The sequence below is a fragment of the Capricornis sumatraensis genome, chromosome 4 (genome assembly GCF_032405125.1).
Source record: "Capricornis sumatraensis isolate serow.1 chromosome 4, serow.2, whole genome shotgun sequence".
In the NCBI taxonomy this organism is placed as follows: Eukaryota; Metazoa; Chordata; class Mammalia; order Artiodactyla; family Bovidae; genus Capricornis; species Capricornis sumatraensis.
This window is the reverse complement of record NC_091072.1, coordinates 68,328,359-68,353,410: the sequence shown is the minus strand read 5'-3', so window position 1 is coordinate 68,353,410 and position 25,052 is coordinate 68,328,359. Positions and strand designations below refer to the sequence as shown.

At 41.9% G+C, this 25,052-nt stretch overlaps 1 protein-coding gene across 1 annotated transcript in view; it reads right to left on the bottom strand.

The window, feature by feature from the left end:
• Positions 1-5,182: 5,182 nt before the first annotated feature.
• CRADD (CASP2 and RIPK1 domain containing adaptor with death domain) overlaps positions 5,183-25,052 on the bottom strand; it is a 191,776-nt gene continuing 171,906 nt past the window's right edge. Inside the window, exon 3 of the mRNA XM_068971695.1 lies at positions 5,183-5,621. Within this exon, the coding sequence (XP_068827796.1) occupies positions 5,320-5,621 (302 nt within the window). The 3' untranslated portion in view covers positions 5,183-5,319. The remainder of the gene's footprint in view (positions 5,622-25,052) is intronic.

The window sequence follows — 25,052 nt, the reverse complement described above, 5'->3', positions numbered from 1 at the left end:
CTTCAGCGGGATAGTACTGGCCACTTAGTCTATCCATAAGATCCTCTTATTTCCTAACTAAGACTCTCTTAGTTTCTAACTTGCCTGAGACAGTAACTTGGAAGCATTTTGCAGACCCATAGCAAGAAGTGTCACTTTTTAAACTGGATGTAAAATAAATTAAGTGGAATTCTGATATTCACATGCATTAACTTCCCTTAAAGGGACCAACTTAGTAACTTGGGAAGAACCTACAAAAAGCTCAATTGAGGTATCACCTCCTTGGTGGCCAACTTAATTGCTCCCTCCTTTGTGCTGGCCAAATAGTATCATAACTGCTAGCTGTTATGTTGGTCTCCTCAACAGGCTGAGGTCCTCTGGGGCAGGCACTATGTTTTATTCATCTCTGTATCTTGGGCAGTGTACATAAATTGCCAGCTTGCTGACTGCAGGGATTCATTTAAGGAGAGCTGAGTGTTGGACCGGAATCCCATCCCAATTCAGAATACACTCTGAAGTGTGCCTACCAGCTCACAGGCCTTGGTAAAAGTGCTGAAGGACCATGTACTTCCTGTTTCACATGCAAATCACAGCAGGAAAGGGAGATTCTGACCACACTTCTCAGGGCCCCGGGAACGGTGAGAATATTAGAAAAACCCTGATGGCCAAAAATAATTCAACTCAGTGATTCAGCAAAAGCATTTCTCAGTGCCAGGCACTGATCTAAGCTTTTGTCTTGTGGGAGCCTCCTTGTAAAGCACAGGACTGTTACTGTATACATTACATACCAGGAAACTGGCATAGAAAGGCAGAGTTACTTGCCAAACAGACGACCTTAGGTGAGTAATGTGAGTATTCTCCATGCCTCTCACCTCTGAAACAAGGCAGGGTGAATCCTTTCTTCCTCTGTGTTCCCACAGACCCACTACTCAGGCCCGGACCTCACTGCCTTGTGCTGTGACAGGAGATCCATGTGGGTCTCGCTGGCCGAACACTGAGTAAGTAGCTGGCGGACTGGGGCTGTGTTTCTCGGTCACCTTTCTGCCTCCCCACTTAGGGTAACTGGCTTATGGGAGCTTCTCAATAAGTGTCCACCAAATAACCGAATGAGGGGAGTCTCTTTCCAGAACGACCACTTCTGAGGAATTCCCTGGAGCAGTGGTCGCCAACTATTTCGGCACCAGGGACTGGTTTTGGGGAAGAAAATTTTTTTCTGTGGACCGGAGTGGGATTGGAGGTGGGGATGGTTCCAGGATGATTTAAGCATGTTACATTTATTGTGCACTTTATTTCTATTATTATTACATTGTGACATATAGTGAAATAATTAATACAACTCACCATAATGCAGAATCAGATCATCAGCCATTAGGTTCCCATAAGGAGAGTGCAACCTAGATCCCTTGCATGTGCAGTTCACAGTAGTGTCTGTGCTCCTGTGAGAATCTATTACTGCTGCTGATCTGCCAGGAGGTGGGGCTCAGGCAGTGATGCGCGCGATGGGGAGAGGCTGGAAACACAGATGAAGCTTCGCTCACTTGTCCGCCGCCTACCTCCTACCGTACAGCCTGGTTTCTAAAAGGCCACAGATGACTATCAGTCTGTGACATTGGGGCTGGGGACCCCTGTCCCAGAGAAAAGGATGAAGACAGGCTCATTCTATTGCCTCCGTTGTCTCTGCAACCTCTGGTGCATGTAAACATTTAACAAGGATTCCCCTCGCATTACTGTTTATAGTGAAAAAGGAAAAAACTACTTACAGATCCACCTCATGTAATAGGAAAGTGGTCAGCAAGTCACGGCATAGGCCCCTACTGGAAAGCAGGCCACCACCAAAACTGATGGGGTAGATCAGCAGCTGCACACAGGTCAAATCTGGTGTTGCACCAAATTTGAATCAATAGGTACAATATTTCTGTGTCCTGGAACACATATTCTTGGAGGAAGAGAACACAGAGCTGAGTGGATCACATGCTGCACTAGAGAGCGTATCATGCTGTAAGAGAGAGACTAAAAACTCAGAATAAAGCCCAGGACATTTACAGGAATGTGCTCAACTTTTGCTTTTTGAGGACATGAGAGTGCACAGTGGGGGCCGTCAATAGCTCTACTCAAGTAACGAACGGGTTCTAAAGGGGGAACAAGCCAACAGTGGGATTATGGTGGATGTTTTGACAACAAAAAGACATCTGTATACTTAGTTGCTGGGGTCTTTTCATTTTTTTCAAGTATGCGGCTAAAAATCACAGGGTTTGAACGTGTGCATCAGACACAAAGGATGTTGAAAATCAATGGTAAATAAAAATCTTTAATGACATGGAAAGATGGTGAAACATCAAATAAAAGAAGCCAGTTATGAAACAGCATGTATGACACAATCCTGTTTTTATTACAGAAAGAATGTGCAGGCATGGCATAGGGACTGGAGGACACAGACCAAAACTGGGCTGTAACAGGGCTTATCTTTGGAAGATGGGAATAGACGCTTATTGTTTTGTTTTTGCTCACTGGTAATTTTTCACTGCTACAAAAAAAAAAAAAATGTTCTATTTATATACGGAGAAAATTTCACAGAAGTTAAAGTTTCTAGAAAGTTAGGGGGCATGCTCATCCATGTGTGTCTGTGCCCACATGCACGTACACCCCAACCGAAGTGGAGTAAGACTTTTAATCTTTATTTTTTGGCAGCAGCTACAGATCCTCTGCCGCATCATTGTACTCACTCAAAATTTTATTGGGGGGTAGCATTCGCTGGGATCACAGAATCTTCTGTACAAAAACACATGGATGTGCCTTGCAGGTGCATCCCCTATCAGGTCCTCTTGGGTGGTAGGCAGACGTGATGTAGACCACTCTTCTCAGCAGGAGGTAAAAACCAGGCAGTAAGCTGATACTCGTTTCTTCCATTCTGCAAGTCTTTTGCAAGAACATGAGCAGGCCTAAAGGGTTGCAGTTGGTTTTTGATGGTAGGGACACTCTGCTCCTTAAGAGCGACAAATCAGAGCTGCCTACTAACCTGGCAGCCCATCATGGACCACTTCATAATGAGCTGCCCTTCACGGGTGACAGAGCAATGGCGGGGAGGCCCCAGCTAGTCATCAGTGCGTGCTCAGCCACTTCAGTTGTGACCGACTCTTTGCGACCTTATGGACTGTATTTCGCCAGGCTCCTCTGTCCATGGGATTTCCCAGGCAAGAATACCGGAGTGCTTTACCATGTTCCCCTCTAGGGGATCTTCCCGATCCAGAGATCAAACCCACATCTCTCCTGTTTCCTGCACTGGCAAGTGAGTTCTTTGCCACTAGCACCACCTGGGAAGTCCCTAGTCATCAGATCCACTAATAAAATGCCATCTGAGTACAGTCCAGCCCAGCTATACTCACTCATCCATAAATGCGGTGAGAGCAAAAGCTGAAATAACTCTCTGTTAGCAAATCCAGGGGGACGAACGGCAACGCAAGCCCAGAGTTCAAGGTGACCAGCAGTTATTGAAGACACTGTGGAAGCACAGTCACTCAGTGCAATGATGAGGCCAAAAGTGTGAGGATTTCACAAGATCACGAATTAATGACCGGACTACAGGATGGAAAATTAGAGGTGATAAGACCAGTGAGCCAAACTGCCAAACTGCTGGACTGTTAAATAACTGATGCTTTTCAGGAAAGAGAATATGGTTACCAGACACCTGACAGAATGTAATTAACACACCACTGTCATCGTCTTGAAGACCTACCTTCTGTCAAACCTCACTACTCCATATGCTTCCCCTCAGAATATTTTTCCCTTTGAAGAATTCTGAGTTAGGTTGGTATTGGGAAATAGATTCTCCAATTATTCCAAAGGATGGATCACAAATGGGAATGTTCACCTGTTACTGTTTAAAATAAATTATTATTACTTATTTATTTGGCTATCCTGGGTCTTAGTTGTGGCATGAGGATCCCTCGATCTTTACCTGCAGCATGTAAACTTCTAGTTGCAGAATGTGGAATCTGGTTTCCTGACCAGGGATCGAACCTGGGCTGCCTGCATCGAGAGCATAAGTCTTAGCCACTGGACCACCAGGGAAGTCTGCACTCTCTTTATTGGACCCATAATAGCATTAATAAAAGCAGATCACCTTTTAAAGCTTAACCAGAAACATGGTAACAGCACTTCCTCCTACAGAACCCTCAGCTTTAGCCACTGGTCCCCTTGACCTGGGAACTGGATCCATGTTGAGCCACAGCAGAGAATTAACAGCTACCATTTCCCAAGAGCTGACGACGGGCCAGGCACTGGATGAGCCCATGGCAGACGTTATTCTTTCACATGTCACAAATATCTTGGAGGTGAGGCCCGTCATTGCCTCACTCTACAAATGAGGAAACTGAGGCTTAGAGAAGTGAAGTAACTTGTCCGGGGAGACGCTGCTAGTAAATCACTCCATCTTGCTATGGGATGGAGCTCACCTCTTGCTCAACTACTTCACAGGCTTTTTGCGAGATCCAAATGAGGTCCTATGTACTAAAGGCCTTGAAAACAGTAGAGCATTTGACAAATAGCATGTGTTATTTTAAAAAGTCAGAAGACTAGGTCATAGATAGACCTTAGGAGCACAACGCGTCAATCATCACAGCTTCAGGAAAAAGACCACACTGTCCCCCAACCTCCAGTTCTTTAAATAAAGGGCACGGGATTTTCTTAAGCAAATCTTTTAAAGAGAAAGGGCTCAGGTATGCATGCTGGTACTTGAACTGGTCTTTGCAGGGAGCTTTAGTGTCTTAACTTCAATGCAGACACCCTGCCTGAGCTATTCATCCTGACTAGAGCAAGTAACTATTCCACTATTACTATCAATTCCGCTCCGAAGACACAACTGCTGTAATTTTATACCCTAAATCTAGGCAATACAAGAATGAAAGGGGGAAAAAAAAGCAATACTTTCTCATGAAAGGGCTACATTATATATAGCAATTTGTTTTTATTATTGTCATCATTAATAGTTAAGTCCACTGCAGAGTTCCCAGGCAACATAAAAGTGGGTGATTTATACACAGAATACTTGTATTTTTTTTTTAACGAGTAGGACTCACCAGTCTATTAAAAGGCAACCACACAATTAAAACCTGCACAATTCAAAAAATGCAGTATTTGAGCAATTAGAAAGTCAATTGTCAATTCATTCCGGCAAACCTCCTGAGTAATCCCGCTTGTCAACTAACGTCAAGTGCAAATTCCACTATTTCCTCTCATCTAAAAATCACCATGACAAAGACAACCCCACCCCCAAATCTACCTGCCCTGGTGAGAGTCACGATTCAGCCATGTGACTAGCCCCAAGCATGGATGAGGGCCCAGTCATTCCAACATGTGCTGGAGCACTGAGGGGTCCACGTCCACTGCCTGGAGGCCCCTGTGCAGGCTCTGGAAGGTGGCCTCCTTCCCGAAGCGCTGCCTCCAGCGCACGAAGGCCTCCACCACCTGGGACTGCACGTTGTGGGGATGGTTGGCCTTACAGCGGTAGATGTCTGTCTGGGATAGCCCCAGAGACAGCACCACAGGCTCCCACTCGGGGCCCAGCCTCAGGGCCAGCTGGTTGATCTGCCGGTCGGACGGGGAGCTGTGCAGGATGTGCGGGGGGATTCCAGCCATCCGGTCATCTGGGGAGGAGAAAGACACCATGGTGAAGAGAGGGAGGCAACATATTAGACAGTGAAAAAAGTGTTAGATGCTCAATTGTGTCTGACTCTACGTGACCCCATGGACTAGAGCCCGCCAGGCTCCTCTGTCCATGGGTTTCTCCAGGCAAGAACACTGGAGTGGGTAACCATTCCCTTCTCCAGGGGATCTTCCCAACCCAGGGATTGAACCCAGGTCTCCTGCATTGCAGGCAGATTCTTTACTCTCTGAGCCACCAGGGAAGCCCAAACACATCAGACGGGCAGGGCCAGGCAGAAATGATGACACACATCCCAAGCGTCAGGGGCCAACTTTTAGTCTTCACAGGGGCTGCTCAGCAAAAAGCTATATGTAGGGGCTTAAGAAGCACTTAGCACCTAGGGATAGGTTTATTACAGAAAATGTGAAAACAAGAAAATAAAAATAACGTGAAATCCCATCAGAGAAACACCCATTCAGAATACTTTGATCTATTTCTTTTCAGTCTTTTTTTTAAAAAAAAAAAAAGATTATTTTTACTTTATTTTCAGTCTTTTATGCATAAAACATACATTTAGGATTACACCGCGGGTACTGCTCAGATGTTAAAGAATCTGCCTGCAATAGAGCAGACCCAGGTTCAATCCCTGGGTCGGGAAGATCCCCTGGAGAAGGGAATGGCAACCCACTCCAGTATTATTGCCAGGAGAACTCCATGGACAGAGGAGACTGGCAGGCTACGGTCCATGGGGTTAGAAAGAGTTGGACACGACTGAGCAACTAACACACACGATACCCTGTAACATGCATTTTTCACTTTCATCTCCTTTACTAGGGAGGCCAAGCTGAAGCTTCTGGGGGCGCCTAAGGATGCCTTTGTGGCCCTCCTCCCTCTGGAACTGGCCTGTGGTGTTGCGTCCTGTAGGAATGGCCAGTGCTAGAGGGTAACGGGCTGCACAGAACAGCTAGTCTCTCCTGACCAACTTGAACACCTCCAAGCAAAGTGACAGTTGCTAAAGAAGCATGAGCTAAGAAAGGCCCGAAGCAAGAAATAAAAGACCATGAGGGAGCAGCACAGATCACAGAAGAAGAATGACCACCTGGCTGCGCTCAGAGGAGGAGAGCAAGCACGTGCTGCCGACGGGCAATGACAGAACCTGACACTGCCGTTCCTGAACGGGAGCCCTGTCTCCCCAAGGCCAGTCTGCTGAGGAAGTCTAACACCAGGTGAGTGGCTACAGATGTGCTGAAAGGTGCCACTAGTTATACAGAAGGCCTTCCAGAAGAAGGAGATTAAAAGCTAAGTCCTGAGCGTGAGGAGAAGGAGCCCCGTGAAGAGAAAGGAAAGGAGGGTACTTTATGCAACGGGTAAGGCATATGCGAAGGCCCCGAGGCAACGGAACGTGGCAGCTGAAAGGCAGTCACTGTAGCAAAGAGCAGAGGTTGAGACACACTCCCCACATCCAAAAGGATGGTGCCAGTTATGGGTTAGAACAGGACTGGAAGCTCAGATTTCCATATGATAGCACCTTGAACTACACTTTCTATCACCAGCACTCCAGGAATTCAGGTCAATCCCACTTCACACTCACAGCTCACTGTTTTGATTTATGAATTCAATGAGAAGGCAAGAGGCATCCTGTTAGAATAGTTGATATCTTCCACGGAATGTACCTTTGGTCTCTAGGCAGTTGCCAAAAGCTTAGGCACAAGTTGCAAAAATATTGTCAAGGACTCTTTCTGGTATCTGTCAAGACTGCTTTTTTTTTTTTTTTAATGACTAAGAAGCAAATTAGAATAACGATACTACTGAGCAATAGCTTATATTAACACTGGCACTTTTATGGCTTTTATAAAAATATGGGCTCATTTTAAAATTCAAACATACAAAAAAATACAAAGAAGAAAACAAAATTTGCACTACCCTACCATCTTATTGACAGTTCGTGAACATCATTCCGGACATCTCTTTATGTGTGTATACTATGAGAAGGAGAATATAACAGTCTTTTCCAATAAAAGTTACTTCATTTTGCTTGAATATAGGAAGGAAAACCAGCAGAGGTGGAACTAAATGACTTTTGTATTTACAATTAAATGTTTAAAAAAAAACAAATAACAAAAAACACAAATACACAAAATATTTAATGCTGAGAAAAAATTAATGAAAATTTAATAGGTAAACAACATGTTTCCACATTAATGCTGTATAATGAACATTTATAGTCTCTCTCTTTTTTCTCATACCTCTTGGTTTTTGCTGCTTCTATAATTTTTATTTTGTTGGATGCACAACATGCACATGCTTCTGTAAGAATAATTTTCCCCCACTGATTAGTCTTAAAACTACATTATAATGGGTTGAATGTTCACTATTGTTTTTTATTGTTGTTATTGTTTTTTTAACACAGCTTTTCTGCTCTTGAGTCTGTTATTTTGATTTGAATCTCATTTGGTCATTCTCTTCTTCATAAAGTGGTTTTTTTTCCAAGAAAGGTTCATGGTTACGATATCCCTTGAGTTCTTTCAGATCGAGACTATCTGCTGAGTGCCGTCACTGTTGAACAAGAACAATATTTATAAAAACAATGTCATATTATATTTTAAATTATGAATATAATTTTATATTGTTTAAATAATTTTATTTCTCTTACAGTTGTAGAACTTGCTCATATTTACTGTAGAGAATGCTGGTATGGAGAATTCTGATACTAACTGCATCATCCCCCTTTTGGTATAACCTGCTTTTTCTCTCTGGAGTTTGCAATACTGAAACTTTAGACCAGAATTTATCTTGGTCACTCTATACGTGGCATGGCCTTCTGACCAAAGATTTAGTCCATCCTTCTTTTCAAAAATATCTTTCTGAGTTGTATCTTTGCATTATTTTTTTATATTCCTTATGCTGGGTGGTTTTGCCTACCTTCCAAAGCTATCATTTTCTCTTATCATTCCAACTCCCTTCCAGTGATCACCTCATGCCTTTCCACTACGCCATTCATTTGACTACCACTAAGAATGGAGAGTCGGACTGTGAAGAAGGCTGAGCGCCAAAGAATTGATGCTTTTGAACTGTGGTGTTGGAGAAGACTCTTGAGAGTCCCTTGGACTGCAAGGAGATCCAACCAGTCCATTCTGAAGGAGATCAGCCCTGGGATTTCTTTGGAAGGAATGATGCTGAAGCTGAAACTCCAGTACTTTGGCCACCTCATGCGAAGAGTTGACTCACTGGAAAAGACTCTGATGCTGGGAGGGATTGGGGGCGGGAGGAGAAGGGGATGACCGAGGATGAGATGGTTGGGTGGCATCACTGACTCGATGGACATGAGTCTGAGTGGACTCCGGGAGTTGGTGATGGACAGGGAGGCCTGGCGTGCTGCGATTCGTAGGGTCGCAAAGAGTCGGACATGACTGAACTGAACTGAACTGAACTGAAGGAGCTATTCTGTATTTTTTTCCTTTTGGTTCAAATCTAGTATCATATTTCTATTGCCAATTATTCTTGGCCCTTCAATCTTTAAAAATCCCTTTCCACTGCACACCCATTAGGATGGCTTCTATCAGAAAAAAAAAAGTGCTGGTGAGGACGTGTGAAAACTGGAACACTTCTGTGTTCTTGGTGGAAATGTAAAATGGTGCAGCTGCTATGGAAAACAGTTCCTCAAAAAATTAAACATGGAACTATGATCCAGCAACTCTAATTCTGGCTTATATACCCAAAAGAATTGAAAGCAGTGATTTAAAGAGATATTTGTACATCCATCTTCATAGCAGCACTGTTCACAACAGCCAGAAAGTGGAAGCCACTCAGGTATGTATCAAGGGGTAAACAGATAAATAAAAAGTGGCATATTACACATCAGAATATTATTCAACCTGAAAAAAGGAAAAAAAAAAGTCTGGCTCATGCTGCAAAATGGATGATTCTTAAGGACATTATCCTAGCTGGAATAAATCAGTCACAAAAGAGACAACTACACCATGATTTCACTCACATGAGGTACTTAGAATAGTCAAATTTGGTGGGACAGAAAGAATGATGGTTGCCGGGGTCTTGGGAGGGGTGAATGAGGAGCTGCTATTTAATGGGGACAGAGTTTCTGAGTTGCAAGAAGAAAAGAGGTCTGGAGGTTTGTTGCATAACAACATGGATGTACTTAACCACTGAACTGCACACTTGAAAATGGAAACGATAGCAAGTTGTCTATTCTACATTTAAAAATAAAACATGAAAAGAATCTTGTTTAATCATAACACTGAATTTTTATTTCTACCGAATTGACACTGAGCTCTTCTATAGCATGAAATGGTTGTGAGATTGAGTTTCCTTGGACTCGGTTTTCTCCCAGACCAGATTGGTTGCACATTTATTTTTCGCAAGTCGTGTTCCTGTCTTTCATTCCTCTCTTGTAGGCAGCGTTTTCACAACACTTAGACTCATCTTGTTCATACCTAATGTGGGTATCTCTGTTCAGGACTTCTGTGTGGTCTCCTACAGTAAGTTGATGTATCCTTGACAGCCTGTTCACTCACAGGGGGTTACACTCTGAGATTGCCTCTGCCATGAAGGAGGGGTAGGACCCACAGGGCCAGCTTTGGCTGGAGATGCTATGCACTGATTTTTGTTTGTTTGGTTTTCTTTTTTGTTTAATTAATTTAATTGGAGGCTAATTACTCTACAATATTGTGGTGGGTTTTGCCATACACGGACATGAATCAGCCACGGGTGTACATGTGTCCCCCATCCTGAACCTCCCCTCCCACCTCCCTCCCCTTCTCATCCCTCTGGGTTGTCCCAGTGCACCGGCTTTGAGTGCCCCGTTTCATGCATGGAACCTGGACTGGGGATCTATTTCACATCTGATCATATACATGTTTCAACATATTCTCTCAAATCATCCCACCCTCGCCTTCTCCCACAGAGTACAAAAGACTGTTCTTTATATCTGCGTCTCTTTTGCTGTCTCGCATATAGGGTCATTGTTACCATCTTTCTAAATTTCATATATGTGCATTAATATACTGTACTGGTGTTTTCCTTTCTGATTTCACTTTGTATAATAGGCTCTGGTTTCATCCACCTCATTAGAACCAACTCAAATGTGTTCTTTTTAATAGCTGAGCAATATTCCACTGTGTGTATGTATCAACACTTTCTCTTGGCCACGGTGGGTCTTTGTTGCTGTGCATCGGCTCTCTCCCGTTGCAGTGACCAGGGGCTGCTCTCTAGTGTGGTGCACAGGCCTCTCATTGCAGTGACTTCTCTTGCGTGGGGGTCAAGGGCTCTTGGATGCGTGGGCCCACTAGTGGCAGTGCACGGGCTTACATGTGTCAGGGCATGTGGAATCTTCCCAGACCAGGGAGCGAACCAGTGTCCCCCTGAAATGCAAAGTGCATTCTTAACCACTGTCCCACCAGGGAAGGCCTGCTCTCTCTTTTGAAAGCCAGTTAAATGTCTTATACCAGAGCCTGCTCTGCTGAGGTGCATTCACTTCTGTGATCTCCTTCCTGTAACTGGGGCGAGAGCTTGCTTTGAGTTGCCTTCCTGCCTCTGAAGAGGGTGTTGCTTGACATCACTGAGGCTGCCCACCCTCCTCAGACAGCTTCTTTCCAACTGACCTGTATGACTGGGAACCCTTAGGCTACCGGCCGCTCACCTTCCTTTTCCAGCATCGCTCCTGAGGGGTCAGGATGGGAGGTTTCCTTCTTTGCCTGTCACTTTCCAAAGTGCTCAGCATAAAGCTGTGATCAGCTTTCTTGTTTGCTGGGCTCTGCTTTTATTCTGAACTTCTTTTTGGGGCAGTTCAATGGGTGCTGGGTGGGAACATGTGTGATTCTGCTGCACTCTGTCATCATTCTGACTCCTGGCCAGCTGTTCATGCAACATATGCTCTGAGCCAAGGATGTGGAAGTGAGGGCAGTATGTGCTCTGCTTCTCTACACTCTCAGGGTCACATATCCCTTGTGAATACTGCCACCTAACTGGGAGATGGCCAGCAGTCTGCAGACACAGACTTGAGCAAAGATAACTGGCACACAGGCATGCCCCAGCCAAGAGCAAATCAAGCCCTTCCAAGGAGATCTCACTCACATACACACACACACACACACACACACACACACACACACACACAGAGTAACAGCTGTTTGGGTCGTCTGACCTCTGTCTGGAAAAGTATCCTCATGAAGCCCTTCCAGCTCATGAATTCTGCTGAATATGAGGTTAATTAAAAATGAGAGCCCTAAGGCGGTAGTGTCAACTCCCAGGGACATACTACATCAAATCAGGTCAAGCTAGAAATTAATCCACTGTGACCATCTGGCCACTGTTCCGCAATGCTTGATGTGCACACCACTGGTGGTGGGCAAGATGATGCCGGGGGGTACACAGGGGAACATTCTGTATTAGAACAGCCATGTATCTGTCTTAATATGGTTAGAAAAGTACAAATAATATTTCAAACCCATGATTGCAAGGATTAAGGTAAGTAAATTAAAAAGCAGACGTAGTAGAATGACCAAAAAGTAAACAGACCAAAAAAAAAAACAAACCACATAAGTGTAAAAACTAAAAAGTAGATTTAAATAACAGCATTAAATTAGCAATACAGGTGATACAAAAATAAGGCAGGAATTGTACAAGTAGAACAGAAATGACTGAGGCTTGGGAAGTCCAGTGTTTCTCAACAAGTGAGCTACTGGCAATCTCAGGCAGGACAATCCATCCTGCGGGGCTGTCCCCAGTGCAAAGCAGGGTCTGGAGCACCCCTGGCCTACACCTGCTAAGTGTCAGTAACAACCCCACCCCAGCCCAAGCACACAGGTCCACGTGCCCCTGGAGCGAGGCAGTACTACCCCTGGTTAAGAACCACCAGATACTAGGGACAGAAGAATGTCCATCCTTTAAAAAAAAGAAAAAAATCCTGAGCAGGCAGCTAACTCCTTTTATACTGACAACTGTTCTCCCTTACATAGATCCTGTCTCTTTCATGCAATCCTTTAATCCCGTTCTTGGTGAAGTTAAAACTCACCTGTCTCAAAAGAAATATCATTTGTTGACAAACCCGTCTACCAGGATGAAAATCCATCTGAAGGGATGAACACCTCCAGTACTCACCACCGCCATCTGCCCACCTACCCCCCACCTCCCCTCCACCCTCCAACTCTGCGGTGATGACATGAATGAGATGTCCGTGGTGATTCCCCTTCTCTACAACTCTCTCTTCTTTTCACACTTGTGGCTAATAGCTGCTCTGGGCTTAAATCTTAAACACTTCCACACAGCATTTTTGTTTCTTATATGACATCACTGTCTCTCAAGCTCCTTATGGGCAGAGACCATGTTTCCTACGTCTGTGTCTTTCCTTTACAAGCTTTAGCCCCTTGCTGAGCACAATATGGAACTTCATGTATACTTTTCCAGTAACTGACGACATTCCTAAAATCAAAAGGTTATCCAAGTCAAGTTTCCAACTCACCTTCTCTAATAGCTACGTGTTTCTGACTTGTTACAGAAAACAGTCACCACCTCCAAACCTCTGTGCAAACAGCACTCTCTGCTCTACCCTGGCTAAAGTCCACAGGCCCAGTGTCCTGCCCAGTTGACCTCTGCTTTGTACCCTGCATATATGTGGCCACCTTAACAGTGACCTGAGAAGAGGACCTACACAGAGTTCAAAAGCACAGTTCAAAGGCTGAAGGCCATGGAGTAAGGGAGAGGCGTGGCAGACGTAAATGGCTGCTGGAAAAGTCAGATGAAGCCGCAGCCCGGGGTCTAGAATTACTGCAAAGGATATAACTACAGAACTCCCTTTTAAACCTGTTATTTGGAGGTACAACTGGCGGTTTTGTAAGCACATATGAGTGCTTTATAAAGTGACTCAGTTGCAAATGGGGTAGTACTTTGAAAAACCATATACATTTCTTTGGAGAGCTGGTGATACATACCACACTCCTTAACTCACTGATGGAAGTGCCATATGCTTCAGGCTTGCTGGACCAGGAAAAAAAAAAAAGTTGAGCTAAGAGACTGTGCCCTTCTAGTATAGCCACTTTTTAGGAGAAAAGGCTAAAAACCCTGCCTCAAGGACATATAAGGCCTCTGCTCAGGTCAAATCTACTAATGTTCCATGGACCAAAGCAAGACATGTGGCCAAGGGCAAAGCCAACAGGAAAGGAATTAAATCATCTCATGGGGTGAGAGGAATTTGAAAACTGCTGAGCAATGATCTATAAACACTTACAAGTATATTAATAAATTCTTAAAATGTAGATGAGGTGATATATTACTAGGATTACATAAAACACCAAAGCTGGTATAGAACAAAATAGAAAACTTGAATAAACCAAAGTTTCCAATACACCCAAGTGGTAATCAAAGCCCTAAAGAGCCCTGGGCTCCAGTGGTTTTATACACTGGTTGTATCAAACATTCACGGAACATTTCATTTCCTATCTCATGTAAGTTGTTCCAGAAAATACAAAAAGAATGAAAACTATGTAGTCCATTTTATTAGACTCCTGTACTTTTTATCCCAAGCAACGAGGAGAAAAAAGAAAAATCAGAGGCTCACTTCAGTTATAATTTTAGATGTGAAAATCCTAAATAGTAACTATTTGAGTTTTTTTTTAATATATTTTAAAACAGGGGTGCCTGGTGACTCAGTGGTGAAGAATACGCCAGCCAATGCAGGAAACACAGGTTGGATCCCTCAGTCCAGGAGGATCCCATGTGCCGCGGAGCAGCTGGGCCTGTGCGCCACAGCTACTGAGCCCACGTGCTGCACGTGCTGAAGTCTGCAAGCCCTAGAGCCCATGGTTCACAACAAGAGGGGCCACTGCAGTGAGAGGCCCACACCCTGCACCTGCAGGGTGGCCCTCACTCACCACAATGAGAGAAGAGCCTGCGTAGCAATGCAGACCCAGCACAGCCAGGAATAAAATAAGCAAATAAATAAAAATTAAAAGAGTTATGGAAGAGAAGCTTTTTTAACAGGTTTAACAAATATTTAAAAGAATATATTGTAAACGAGTAGAATTTATCTCAGGATTATAATAATCTCAACATCATAAAATTTACCAATTAATTCAACATATCAACAACCAAAAGAGAAAATTCATTATTTTAATAGATGAAAAAAAAAGAGATTTGATGAAATTTGATACTTATTTATCATTAAATTTATTTTCTTCAAAAACTAGAAATATGAACAGTCTTTAAAACTTAATAAAATTATAAAAACCTTCAATAAGCATTTGATTTAATGAATTTTAAAGTGTATCCCCTCTAAGAATGGGAAGAAATATGCCCCCTAGAACTACTATATTACTATTGAATACAGTAGTAGACAGTCCTGTCCAATGCTATAAATAAAGACAAAGAAATTATGTATTAGCACTTGAAGGGAAGCATTTTCAGACTATATGACCTAATAAGTAGAAAAAGGCCTGTATCAATAGACAATTCATTAGAATAAGAGGGTTGGGCAAAATTGTCAGATACAAGATCAACTCAAAACAAAAATCAACAAAACAGCATTTCTACATTATAGCAATAATCAAATACAAAAGAAAATAAGCATGAAAACTACAAAGAATCTAGAATTAAATTAGCAAAGATCACATAAGACCTCTGTGGGGAAATTTTTAAGCCTTTATTAAAAGATGTAAAGCAAGATTTGAATAAATGGAGAGTTATTTTTGTGATGGCTGGGAAGACATTATTATGACATAAAGATGAGAATGCTTATAATGACAATTAAAATTGCATAATGGGGTAAGGAGAGGCTTTCTCCAAACTGGGGAAAACTACCTAATTCTACATAAAAAGAAACTGGACTTTTATATCACACCATAAACAGTGACAGAGAGTCTATGTGGATAAAAGGCCCAAACATAAAAGGCAGAAGTATACACTTAATGGAAAATAACATTGGAGTATCTTTATGACCTGTGGTGGAAACGGGTCTTTTTTTGGAGTTTAAGGAAAAAAAATGTATTATTTTTTAAAAATTGAAGTGCAGTTAATTTACAGTGTTGTGTTAATTCAGGTGTACAGCACAGTGCTTCAGTTTTGTATGTGTGTGTGTGGATTCTTTTTCAGATTCTCTTCCCTTATAGGTTATTACAAAACATTGAGTATAGTTTCTTGTGCTATACAATAGGTCCTTGTAGGTTCTCTAGTTAATATAGTGTAGTGTGTAGTGGAGAAGGCAATGGCAACCCACTCCAGTGATCTTGCCTGGAAAATCCCATGGGCGGAGGAGCCTGGTAGGCTGCAGTCCATGGGGTCGCTAGGAGTCGGACGTGACTGAGCGACTTCACTTTCACTTTTCACTTTCATGCACTGGAGAAGGAAATGGCAACCCACTCCAGTGTTCTTGCCTGGAGAATCCCAGGGATGGGGGAGCCTGGTGGGCTGCTGTCCATGGGTTCACAGAGTCGGACACGACTGAAGCAACTTAGCAGTGTGTATATGCTAATCCCAAGCTCCTAATTTATCCCTCTCCCACACTGGAAGTGACTTTTTAAGTGAATACCCCAAAGATGATCAGATGAACCTTTTACATCAAAGGCGATTATGATTCAAGTTGACAGAGCAGAATCGGAAAAGACATCTATTAATGTCTAAAAGCAAAGGGGACATAATTTCTGGATTTATAAGGTACTCCTGAAACCACAGGAAAAAAGATAAGATCCTCCAAAGGTAAAAGGACAAAGAAATGGCCGGGTGATTCGAATTAGAGGAAATGCAAAAGCAAATATATAAAGAGATGCTCAAATGCAGAAATTTAAGAAATAACAAATGAAATAGCAATGATAAATTACTTGATGTGCATAGAAACGTAGACAATACAAATTTTGACTGGGATGCGTCAGAGCATGAAATTTTATCCACTGCTGATAAGAATGAAGACTGGGCAGCCACTCCATCAATACAAACAAGTCAGCCATGTGAATAAAACAGAATGCAGTACATAACCTTGTTCCACAGTGTATGTACCCAAGAAAAATTCTGAAAAAGATCGATAAGGGATGCGTACAAGGCTGTTTGCACAAGGCTAAATCATTTGTGTTAGCAAACATATATACATAAGCCTCGGAACCCAGCAATCCTGTTTTGGGGATTATATATCTCAGAAGAATTCCCATTCAGATCCAGGAGGGGCTGGGTAGGAGGTGGTTTATACCAAGTAACACTGGGAAGAAAGGAGCTGGAATCAACGTAAGAGCTCATTACGAGGGAAATGATAGATAAATATGAAGGCGCACATAGAGAACACTGTGCAGCAGAAAGGGTGAACTAAAGCCAGTGTTAAAAGGATGATCTCTACAACAATGTGAATGCTAATATCCACGCCTAAAACAGCACCATTTATAAGAAACATATACAAATAAAACAATGTGTAAGACAGAATAGTTAGTTATGGAAGGGAAGGAAATGTGGGGAGGCTGCCAGGCTGACAAACTACATGGCAGGCCACCTCCCAGGGCCTACATGTTAATCTGGGTCCCTGCGGGCAGTGGTCCTGCAGAGAAATCCCTCTGGGTCAGGGACTGGCTGCCTGGAAATGAAAGAAAAGCACCTTGAAAAGAAAAGTGATTAGAGCCACATGTTCTGGTAGATAATCGTAGAGAACAATCAGGTGCCCAGAGAGGTGCAGAAATATTAATAAACTGGTCTAAAACTGATTTCCAGCTAGATGAAGGTTCTACTGCAAAATGCAAGTAAGTCATACCTATTTGTCATGGAAAACTTGATTTGACCATCGAGTCTGTGGAAGGTCAATGACAAGACTATTAGCAATAATTGAGTTCTCACTGAGTTAAAAGAAGGGAGGCAGGGTGGACAGAGCTCTGGGCTAAGAATGAGCAGGCCTGGCTAAATTCAAATCTGCCACCAACTTGCCATAAAACTGACTATATCATTTAGCCTCTCTTGTTTTCTCATTTGTTAAAAGGCAAAACCAGATGATTTCCAAGGTCTTATGTAGATATGACATATTACACTATCTTTTTAAAAAGCAATTTTATTTCCTGCAGGTCTCATCCTTTTCCCCTACTTGTCTTCTAAAAGAGAACCAAGAGTTTGGGGGTTTTAGTGATGTTTTATGGCTTGTTCCTGCTTTTAAAATATTGCTCATGGAAACATATCTTTCTATAGCAAAAAAAAAGGGGGGGGGGAGGAAAAGTTAATTGAACATTGGTATAGTAAATTTTTTCAAAACAGTATTAAAAACTTTAAAAGTTCATGTTACAACTAGCTGAGCCACACATTTGTCTCACATCCTTGCACAGACCTGACCCAACTCCATTAATTTACCATTCATCCTGCTCTCTGAACACACCAGGCTGCCTGGAACCTTAGGGTCCTGAGCAGCGAGCTCCCTCTTCCTGGAGCACTCTTCCTCTGACTCCCTCCATCAAATGTGACTTCTCGATGGAACCCTGCCTGACCGCCCGATTCTCAGTTACAACTGCCATTTCACTCTGTGATTCCCCCTTATCCATGTATCACCTTCAAACACACCATGTATTTTAAGGATGTGCTATATTTGCCGTTGCTGACTCTCCCTACTCCACACACAAATCCCATCCGTGCTATAATGTAAGCTCCTCACAGGAAGGGAAATTTTGTCTGTTTTGTTCGGTGATGTTCAATGTTGTATCCTAGGCACCAAGAACAGAACATAATAGCTACTCACCACCCAAATGAACACTGTTGGATAAATGAACAAATTAAAAGGAATGATCCATCACAATTACAACATATTCATTTGGTTGTGTTTTCTATGGCTACAGTATTACCAAGAGTGCCTACTTTTAGTCACTTCGGACTTAAAAACTAAAGAAACTATTGTATCATCTGGGAGTGAGCACAGATTTTTTAAAGGCAGGGGCAACTTTATAACAGTAAGATATTGTCAAGGTTAAGGGTGTGCAGGTTCCCATTCTTTGTCTGAACTGGGTGGGCCACAATGGACTCTTCTCTCTACATTGATGTTTAATTTTAAGAGAGTCAGAACCACTGACAGACCCCAAGATGGCTTCTGGGTAAATACTCTGGTTCCAACCCACTAGTATCTAAGGAAATAAAAGGTAATGAAAAGAAGCCATTCCCTCCCCCCAAAAAAAGGCAGAACCACACTCCAAAACCTCTGAAAGTTGCATCAAACTCTACTTTAAGAGAAAGACTGATATCCCCAAATCTGGAAGGGAAAAATGAGTTATGTGGGTTTTCTTCTCACTTTCTCTCCTTTGACTTCAGTAGACTGGGGACGGTAATTGCCACAGGGAAGGATGGGGAGATCAGAAACATGAACAACCACAAAAGACTTGTTCTTGGAAGAAGTGATGAGACATTTCACAGGGTCTCAGGAGAGACACTGCAGGGCCCACACAAGCAACTTAGATGAGTTCAGTCCTCTACCCAACTCTTCTGCCGACGTGTGCCCTTAAGCCAAAGAAAGTGGACAGAGTAGGAAATATCCAGTCTTCAAGGGGCAACAGATAGAGGGTTACAGGAGTGCCAAGCAGAAACCACTCCAGTCCATTACAGCGCCAAAGGGTGAGCATGGCTGCCCAGACATGGGGAAGATGGAATGAAACAGCACAACCACGAATATTCTACCGTAACAAGTGATTTTTTAAAGGGGACATTATATTTTAAAAAAAAGATAAAAGTTCATGATCCTCAAGGAATAAGAGAAAGTAATTTGTCATAGAATAACTTAAAAGCATAATAGAAACGTGAATATAGTAAAAACAAGAACTTAGCAGTGAGACGATCAAATAACAAAATGAGATTTTAAAGGAAGCTTGTCATACTAAAATGATAAATTGATGACCAAATAGCATCACCTAGAAATTAATACATAAATTAAAAATACCAAAGAATAGCAGTGACATGACTCCAAATTATTCATATTCAGGAAAGGCTTGAAATCAAGGCAGAATTTAAAGCAATTAGAGAAAAATGATAGATGCAGAGGACAGAAAAATACAGTCCATTAAAAGGTTGATGGGTATTCCTGAAGTAGAAAATCCACCCCAAAGTATTCAAAAATCTCACACAAGAAAATATCCCTAAAATGGATACACAATGGAATCTAATCTCTAAGTTGAAAGAGCAAACTCTGTTTTAAGAAAAAAAAACTGACATAGAATAACCAACTATGAGGCATATTCTGGCCAAGTAACTGAATTTCCAATTCCAAAATATAATTCTTCAAGGAGAAAGAAAAAGCAAGTTGTATACAAGGAGAAAGTCAAATTTCTTCACAGTGCTTTAAATGCAAAAGACAAAGCAATTTCACAAAAACGTTTAAGGGGAATAAAGTGTAGCCTCTGAATATTATTCTTAGCCAAGATGATTTTCAAATAGAAAGATAATCAGTAGATATCGTGGAACATAAAAACAACGTAAGAATTCACTTTCATTCTGAGCCCTCCTTTAAAAGTGTTGACGATTTAGTCAGTGCAATGAATAAAATAAAAATATCAACAGTGGCATATGAAGGATGGGCAGATGGAAATGGTTTGCTTCAGATGCAAGCAATAAAGAAGGCATTGTTTATAGAGAAGTTAAAATTAGAAATAAAACCACTAAAAAATCAGTCTGCTTTTCATATCACCATGTAACAACAACTTCAGCAATGCAAATGATAAAAATATTCCTCCTTTCTCGAGTGGAACGTTTTCCTACCAGACAGTCTGCTCTAAGCCCCTTGACTTGCTTCTTGAAAACAGTGATTTGAAAGCCACAGTAAAAAAGTTCAGTACTGGATATTGAATTTATTTAAGTATAAAACTAATTTTAAACAACTGAACAGAACATAATGTTACATGTCTTGATTTTATGAAAACAGTAATATAACCAATCAAAATCAAGGCTAGATGATAGAATACTGTGGAATGTAAACACTAAATAGTCTGACTGCATGAAAATAACGATGTAATAAACCAAAATCTAGACGGAAGGAAGCAAGGAGAATGAGAGCGCCTGTGAGCTCATTTATCATGGCAGGGAAATCCCTATGGTCTGAGATGGAGACAGCAGCAGGCAGGACAGCCTGTGGTAGTAAATAAGCCCCGAATCTCATGACTTAACAGAACAAGAGTTCATGCCTCACTCACACACCATCCACCGCAGCCTCACATGGCTCTTCAGGGCAGTGCCTCCCTGAGCTGGCACTGTGTTCCATATCCACACTGGTATTATGCCCCTCCACGTTCACAAATCACATAAATGTCCACGGTCACCAAGACGAGGAGCGAAGGGGTGAGAGACTGGAGATTTGGCAATTAAATACAACCATCCGTATGTGATGCAAGTCGTTTCTGCTCACACTGTGCAGCTAAAGCCAGTCACAAGATCATACGTAACTTGAAGGGAGTGAGGAAAATACAATTCTCCTGTACCCCAGAACAGGGAGAGAACTGGGTGAACACCAGTAAGATCTACCAAGAAATACACTTGGAGAAAAAGAAAGGCCAGAATCCGAAACATCAAGTTCATCATCTCTTTTTTTAACCTAAGCGGGGAAAAAAATAACATTTCCTACTGTGAAAAAAAAATGTTTCTTTAAATTTTAGTAATTTCTTAATTCTTAGTTTCTTTTTATCCAGTTAACTTCAAATAAAATTAAATATATTAGTTTTAAAATTTAAAAATTAGCAGTATATGATTCTACTTAAACGAAAGCATTTCAATCGGTCTACCTACCTATCATCCATCCATCTATCTTTATCATTTGCAAACAAGTTTAGAGAGATGTCAGATGTCCAACAGGATGTTCACTTAATGAGGCTTATTTCTGAGTGTTAGGATTTTTTTTTTATCTTTTTCTTTTTACTTTTCTGCATTCCTTCAATTTCTTTTATAATGAGCATGTATCACTTCTATAAACACAGGAGAATCATTAGAATCTGCATGAATTAGAAACAACACTTGGCCTTCTACTATCAAGCCTTAAAATCACCAGATGGCAAAAGAGATTTTTTTTTTCTTTTTGATTGCAGCAGGAAAGGAAGAGGGATTAAAGGAGTGCTATTTCATGATTGTTATACACTGTATGGGCTTCCCAGATCGCGCCAGTGGTAAAGAACCCACCTGCCAATGCAGGAGACATAACAGACGCAGGTTCAGTCCCTGGGTCGGGAAGATCCCCTGGAGGAGAGCGAGGCAACCCACTCCAGCATTCTTGCCTGGAGAGTCCCTTGGACAGACGAGCCTGGTGGGCTACAGTCCATAGGGTCGCACAGAGTCAGACACAACTGAAGCGACTTAGCATGCAGACTTAGCACTGTCTGAAATGATAGAATGGGTAAATGCTGATAGCTTCAGGCCAGGCAGCTAGCTTGAGTCAGGTATATAAAGGACATACATTTCTATTCTACCAATTTTTGAAACATATCTTGCTGATACAGGTCATTCCTACCAAATATGCAGTGCTTATTAAGTTTAATAGAGGTGTACTATGGAAACAGAGTTGGTTTTTCCCATTAAAAAGATATGGACATTAAATGCAAAAAGTACAGTTAATAAATTGAAGAGGAAATACAACTTCTAATCTGAGTCAAGTTACCCATTATGCACAGTGGGAATGGTGCTGAGAGAGCCCACAGTACTTTGGGGGACCCATGAAAATGTTTTAATTTCTTTTGAAAATCAGAAGAAAAAAGTGAACTTCAGGTCAAAGAAAATATTTGAATATATAATATTAATACAAATGCAACTATTTTTAAAAAACATTTATTTTGTATTGGAGTACAGCCTATCAACAATGCTGTGGTAATCTCAGGTGGACAGCAAAGGGACTCAGCCATACATATACATGTATCCATTCTCCCCTAAACTGCCCTCCCATCCAGGTGAATATATTCATTTTTATACCAACCCAGTCGTTAACTGTACTTTTTTCATACTTTTTTATGGAGGAAAAGGCCCACAGAATCAGCAGTGCCTTCAGCCCACGAAATTTCATAATGTGGCCCTGTTTCTGAATCACAAATTCATTGGCAGATGGCAAAAACTTACTTGGTTTATTGAAGCATGTACTTAAAAAACTACCTTTCCAACTTAAAAACAGTGTAGCTGTTGATAGACAAAATTCCAAAGTACCTTGTCGGTTACTCAGAGTGCACGGACGACTAATGTAAATTTTCAACGTTAATGACAACACTGTTTTTTTATGGTCTACTGCTGCTGCTGCTAAGTCACTTCAGTCATGGCCAACTCTGTGCGACCCCATAGACGGCAGCCCACCAGGCTCCCCCGTCCCTGGGATTCTCCAGACAAGAACGCTGGAGTGGGTTGCCATTTCCTTCTCCAATGCATGAAAGTGAAAAGTGAAAGTGAAGTCGCTCAGTCGTGTCCGACTCTTAGCGACCCCACGGACTGCAGCCCACTAGGCTCCTCCATCCATGGGATTTTCCAGGCAAGAGTACTGCAGCGGGCTGCCATTGCCTTCTCCTATGGTCTACTGGCAGACGATAAAAAGCCATTCATACGGAAGCTGCATGATAAGGATATAAAGTCTTGAGGCTTTTTTTTTTCTTTTCTAAATGGGGAAAATGAACTCCTTAATCACAGTATTTCCCACAGATGATTGTTCTGCCAAATGTTCAAAATTATTTAGAAGTATCTGTAAATTTATTTTGGTTCTCAAGATCAGATAGATAAATATTTAAACTGGTATCCAAACTGAAGAAAACAAGCTTCCCTCATGTCACTTGATTCTGTCTTTGCTGCTGGCCACTGGTCAATAAGGAGAGTTAGTTTAAGAAGCGTCAGTTGTATATTAGAATTATAACATAACATATCTGATAGATTCTTGTTTCCTTCTTGGTCCTAAACCTACTTAGGAGAACAAGATCATCATTAAGGAGTGCTTACAGAATTTGACTTTAGGCATCAAAAGTATGTTCCTTTGATGGGAGTTCAGCAGGGTTGTGTGGCTTGGTGATAAGACCAAAGATTTAAAGAAGGATGAAGGTTATGTAAATTTGCCAAGCAAAACCTTTCAAAGCTATGACACAATAATAATTTTAAAAATGAAACTTGGTCTTATCAGCAATCTAGGGAGAGAGATAGAAGGCAGGCTTTTTAATTTGCTGCCTTCCCACAACTGGAAGGGACAGTTAATGCACTGACTGATATAATCAGGAAATCAAAATAATTTGGATAGATTGATGGAATGATACCCACAAGATTTCATTTGTTTGGGGATAAATGTGACATCCTACCAAACTTAAAAAACAAATTATAAAGATACAGACTGAGGACTTCACCAGTTGTCCAGTGGTTAAGACTCTGCCTTCCAATTCAGGGGGCACAGATTTGATTTCTGGTCAGGGAACTAAGATCCCATATGCCACGTGGTGACGTAAAAAAAAAAAAAAAAGATAGTCTGTTTTCAACTGGCCTCAAATGCAGTTTAGAAGAAAAGGTTCACATGCTTTCAGTTCAATTCAGTTCAGTCACTCAGTCATGTCTGACTCTTTGTGACCCCATGGACTTCAGCACTCCAGGCCTCCCTGTCCATCGCCAAATCCTGGAGTTTACTCAAACTCATGTCCATCAAGTCAGCAATGCCATCCAGCCATCTCATCCTCAGTTGTCCCCTTCTCCTCCTGCCTTCAGTCTTTCCCAGCATCAGGGCCAGCAAATTTGGAAAACTCAGCAGCGGCCACAGGACTGGAAAAGGTCAGTTTTCATTCCAATCCCAAAGAAAGGCAATGCCAAAGAAGGCTCAAACTACTCCATAATTGCACTCATCTCACACCCTGGCAAAGAAATGCTCAAAATTCTTCAAGCCAGGCTTCAACAGTACGTGAACTGTGAATTTCCAGATGTTCAAGCTGGATTTAGAAAAGGCAGACGAATCAGAGATCAAATTGTCAACATCTGTTGGATCATTGAGAAAGCAATAGAGTTCCAGAAAAACATCTACTTCTGCTTCATTGACTATGTCAAAGCCTTTGTCTGTGTGGATCACAATAAACTGTGGAAAATTCTGAAAGAGATGGGAATACCAGGCCACCTGACCTGCCTCTTGAGAAACCTGTATGCAGATAAGGAAGCAATAGTTAGAACTGGACATGGAACAACAGACTCGTTCCAAATAGTGAAAGGAGTACATCAAGGCTGTATATTGTCACCCTGCTTATTTAATTAATATGCAGAGTTCGTCATGAGAAACGCTGGGATGGATGAAGCACAAGCTGGAATCAAGACTGCTAGGAGAAATATTAATAACCTCAGATATGCAGATGACACAACCCCACCCTTATGGCAGAAAGCAAAGAAGAACTAAAGAGTCTCTTGATGAAAGTAAAGAGGAGAGTGAAAAAGTTGGCTTAAATCTCAACATTCAGAAAACACAGATCATGGCATCTGGTCCCATCACTTCATGGGAAATAGATGTGGAATC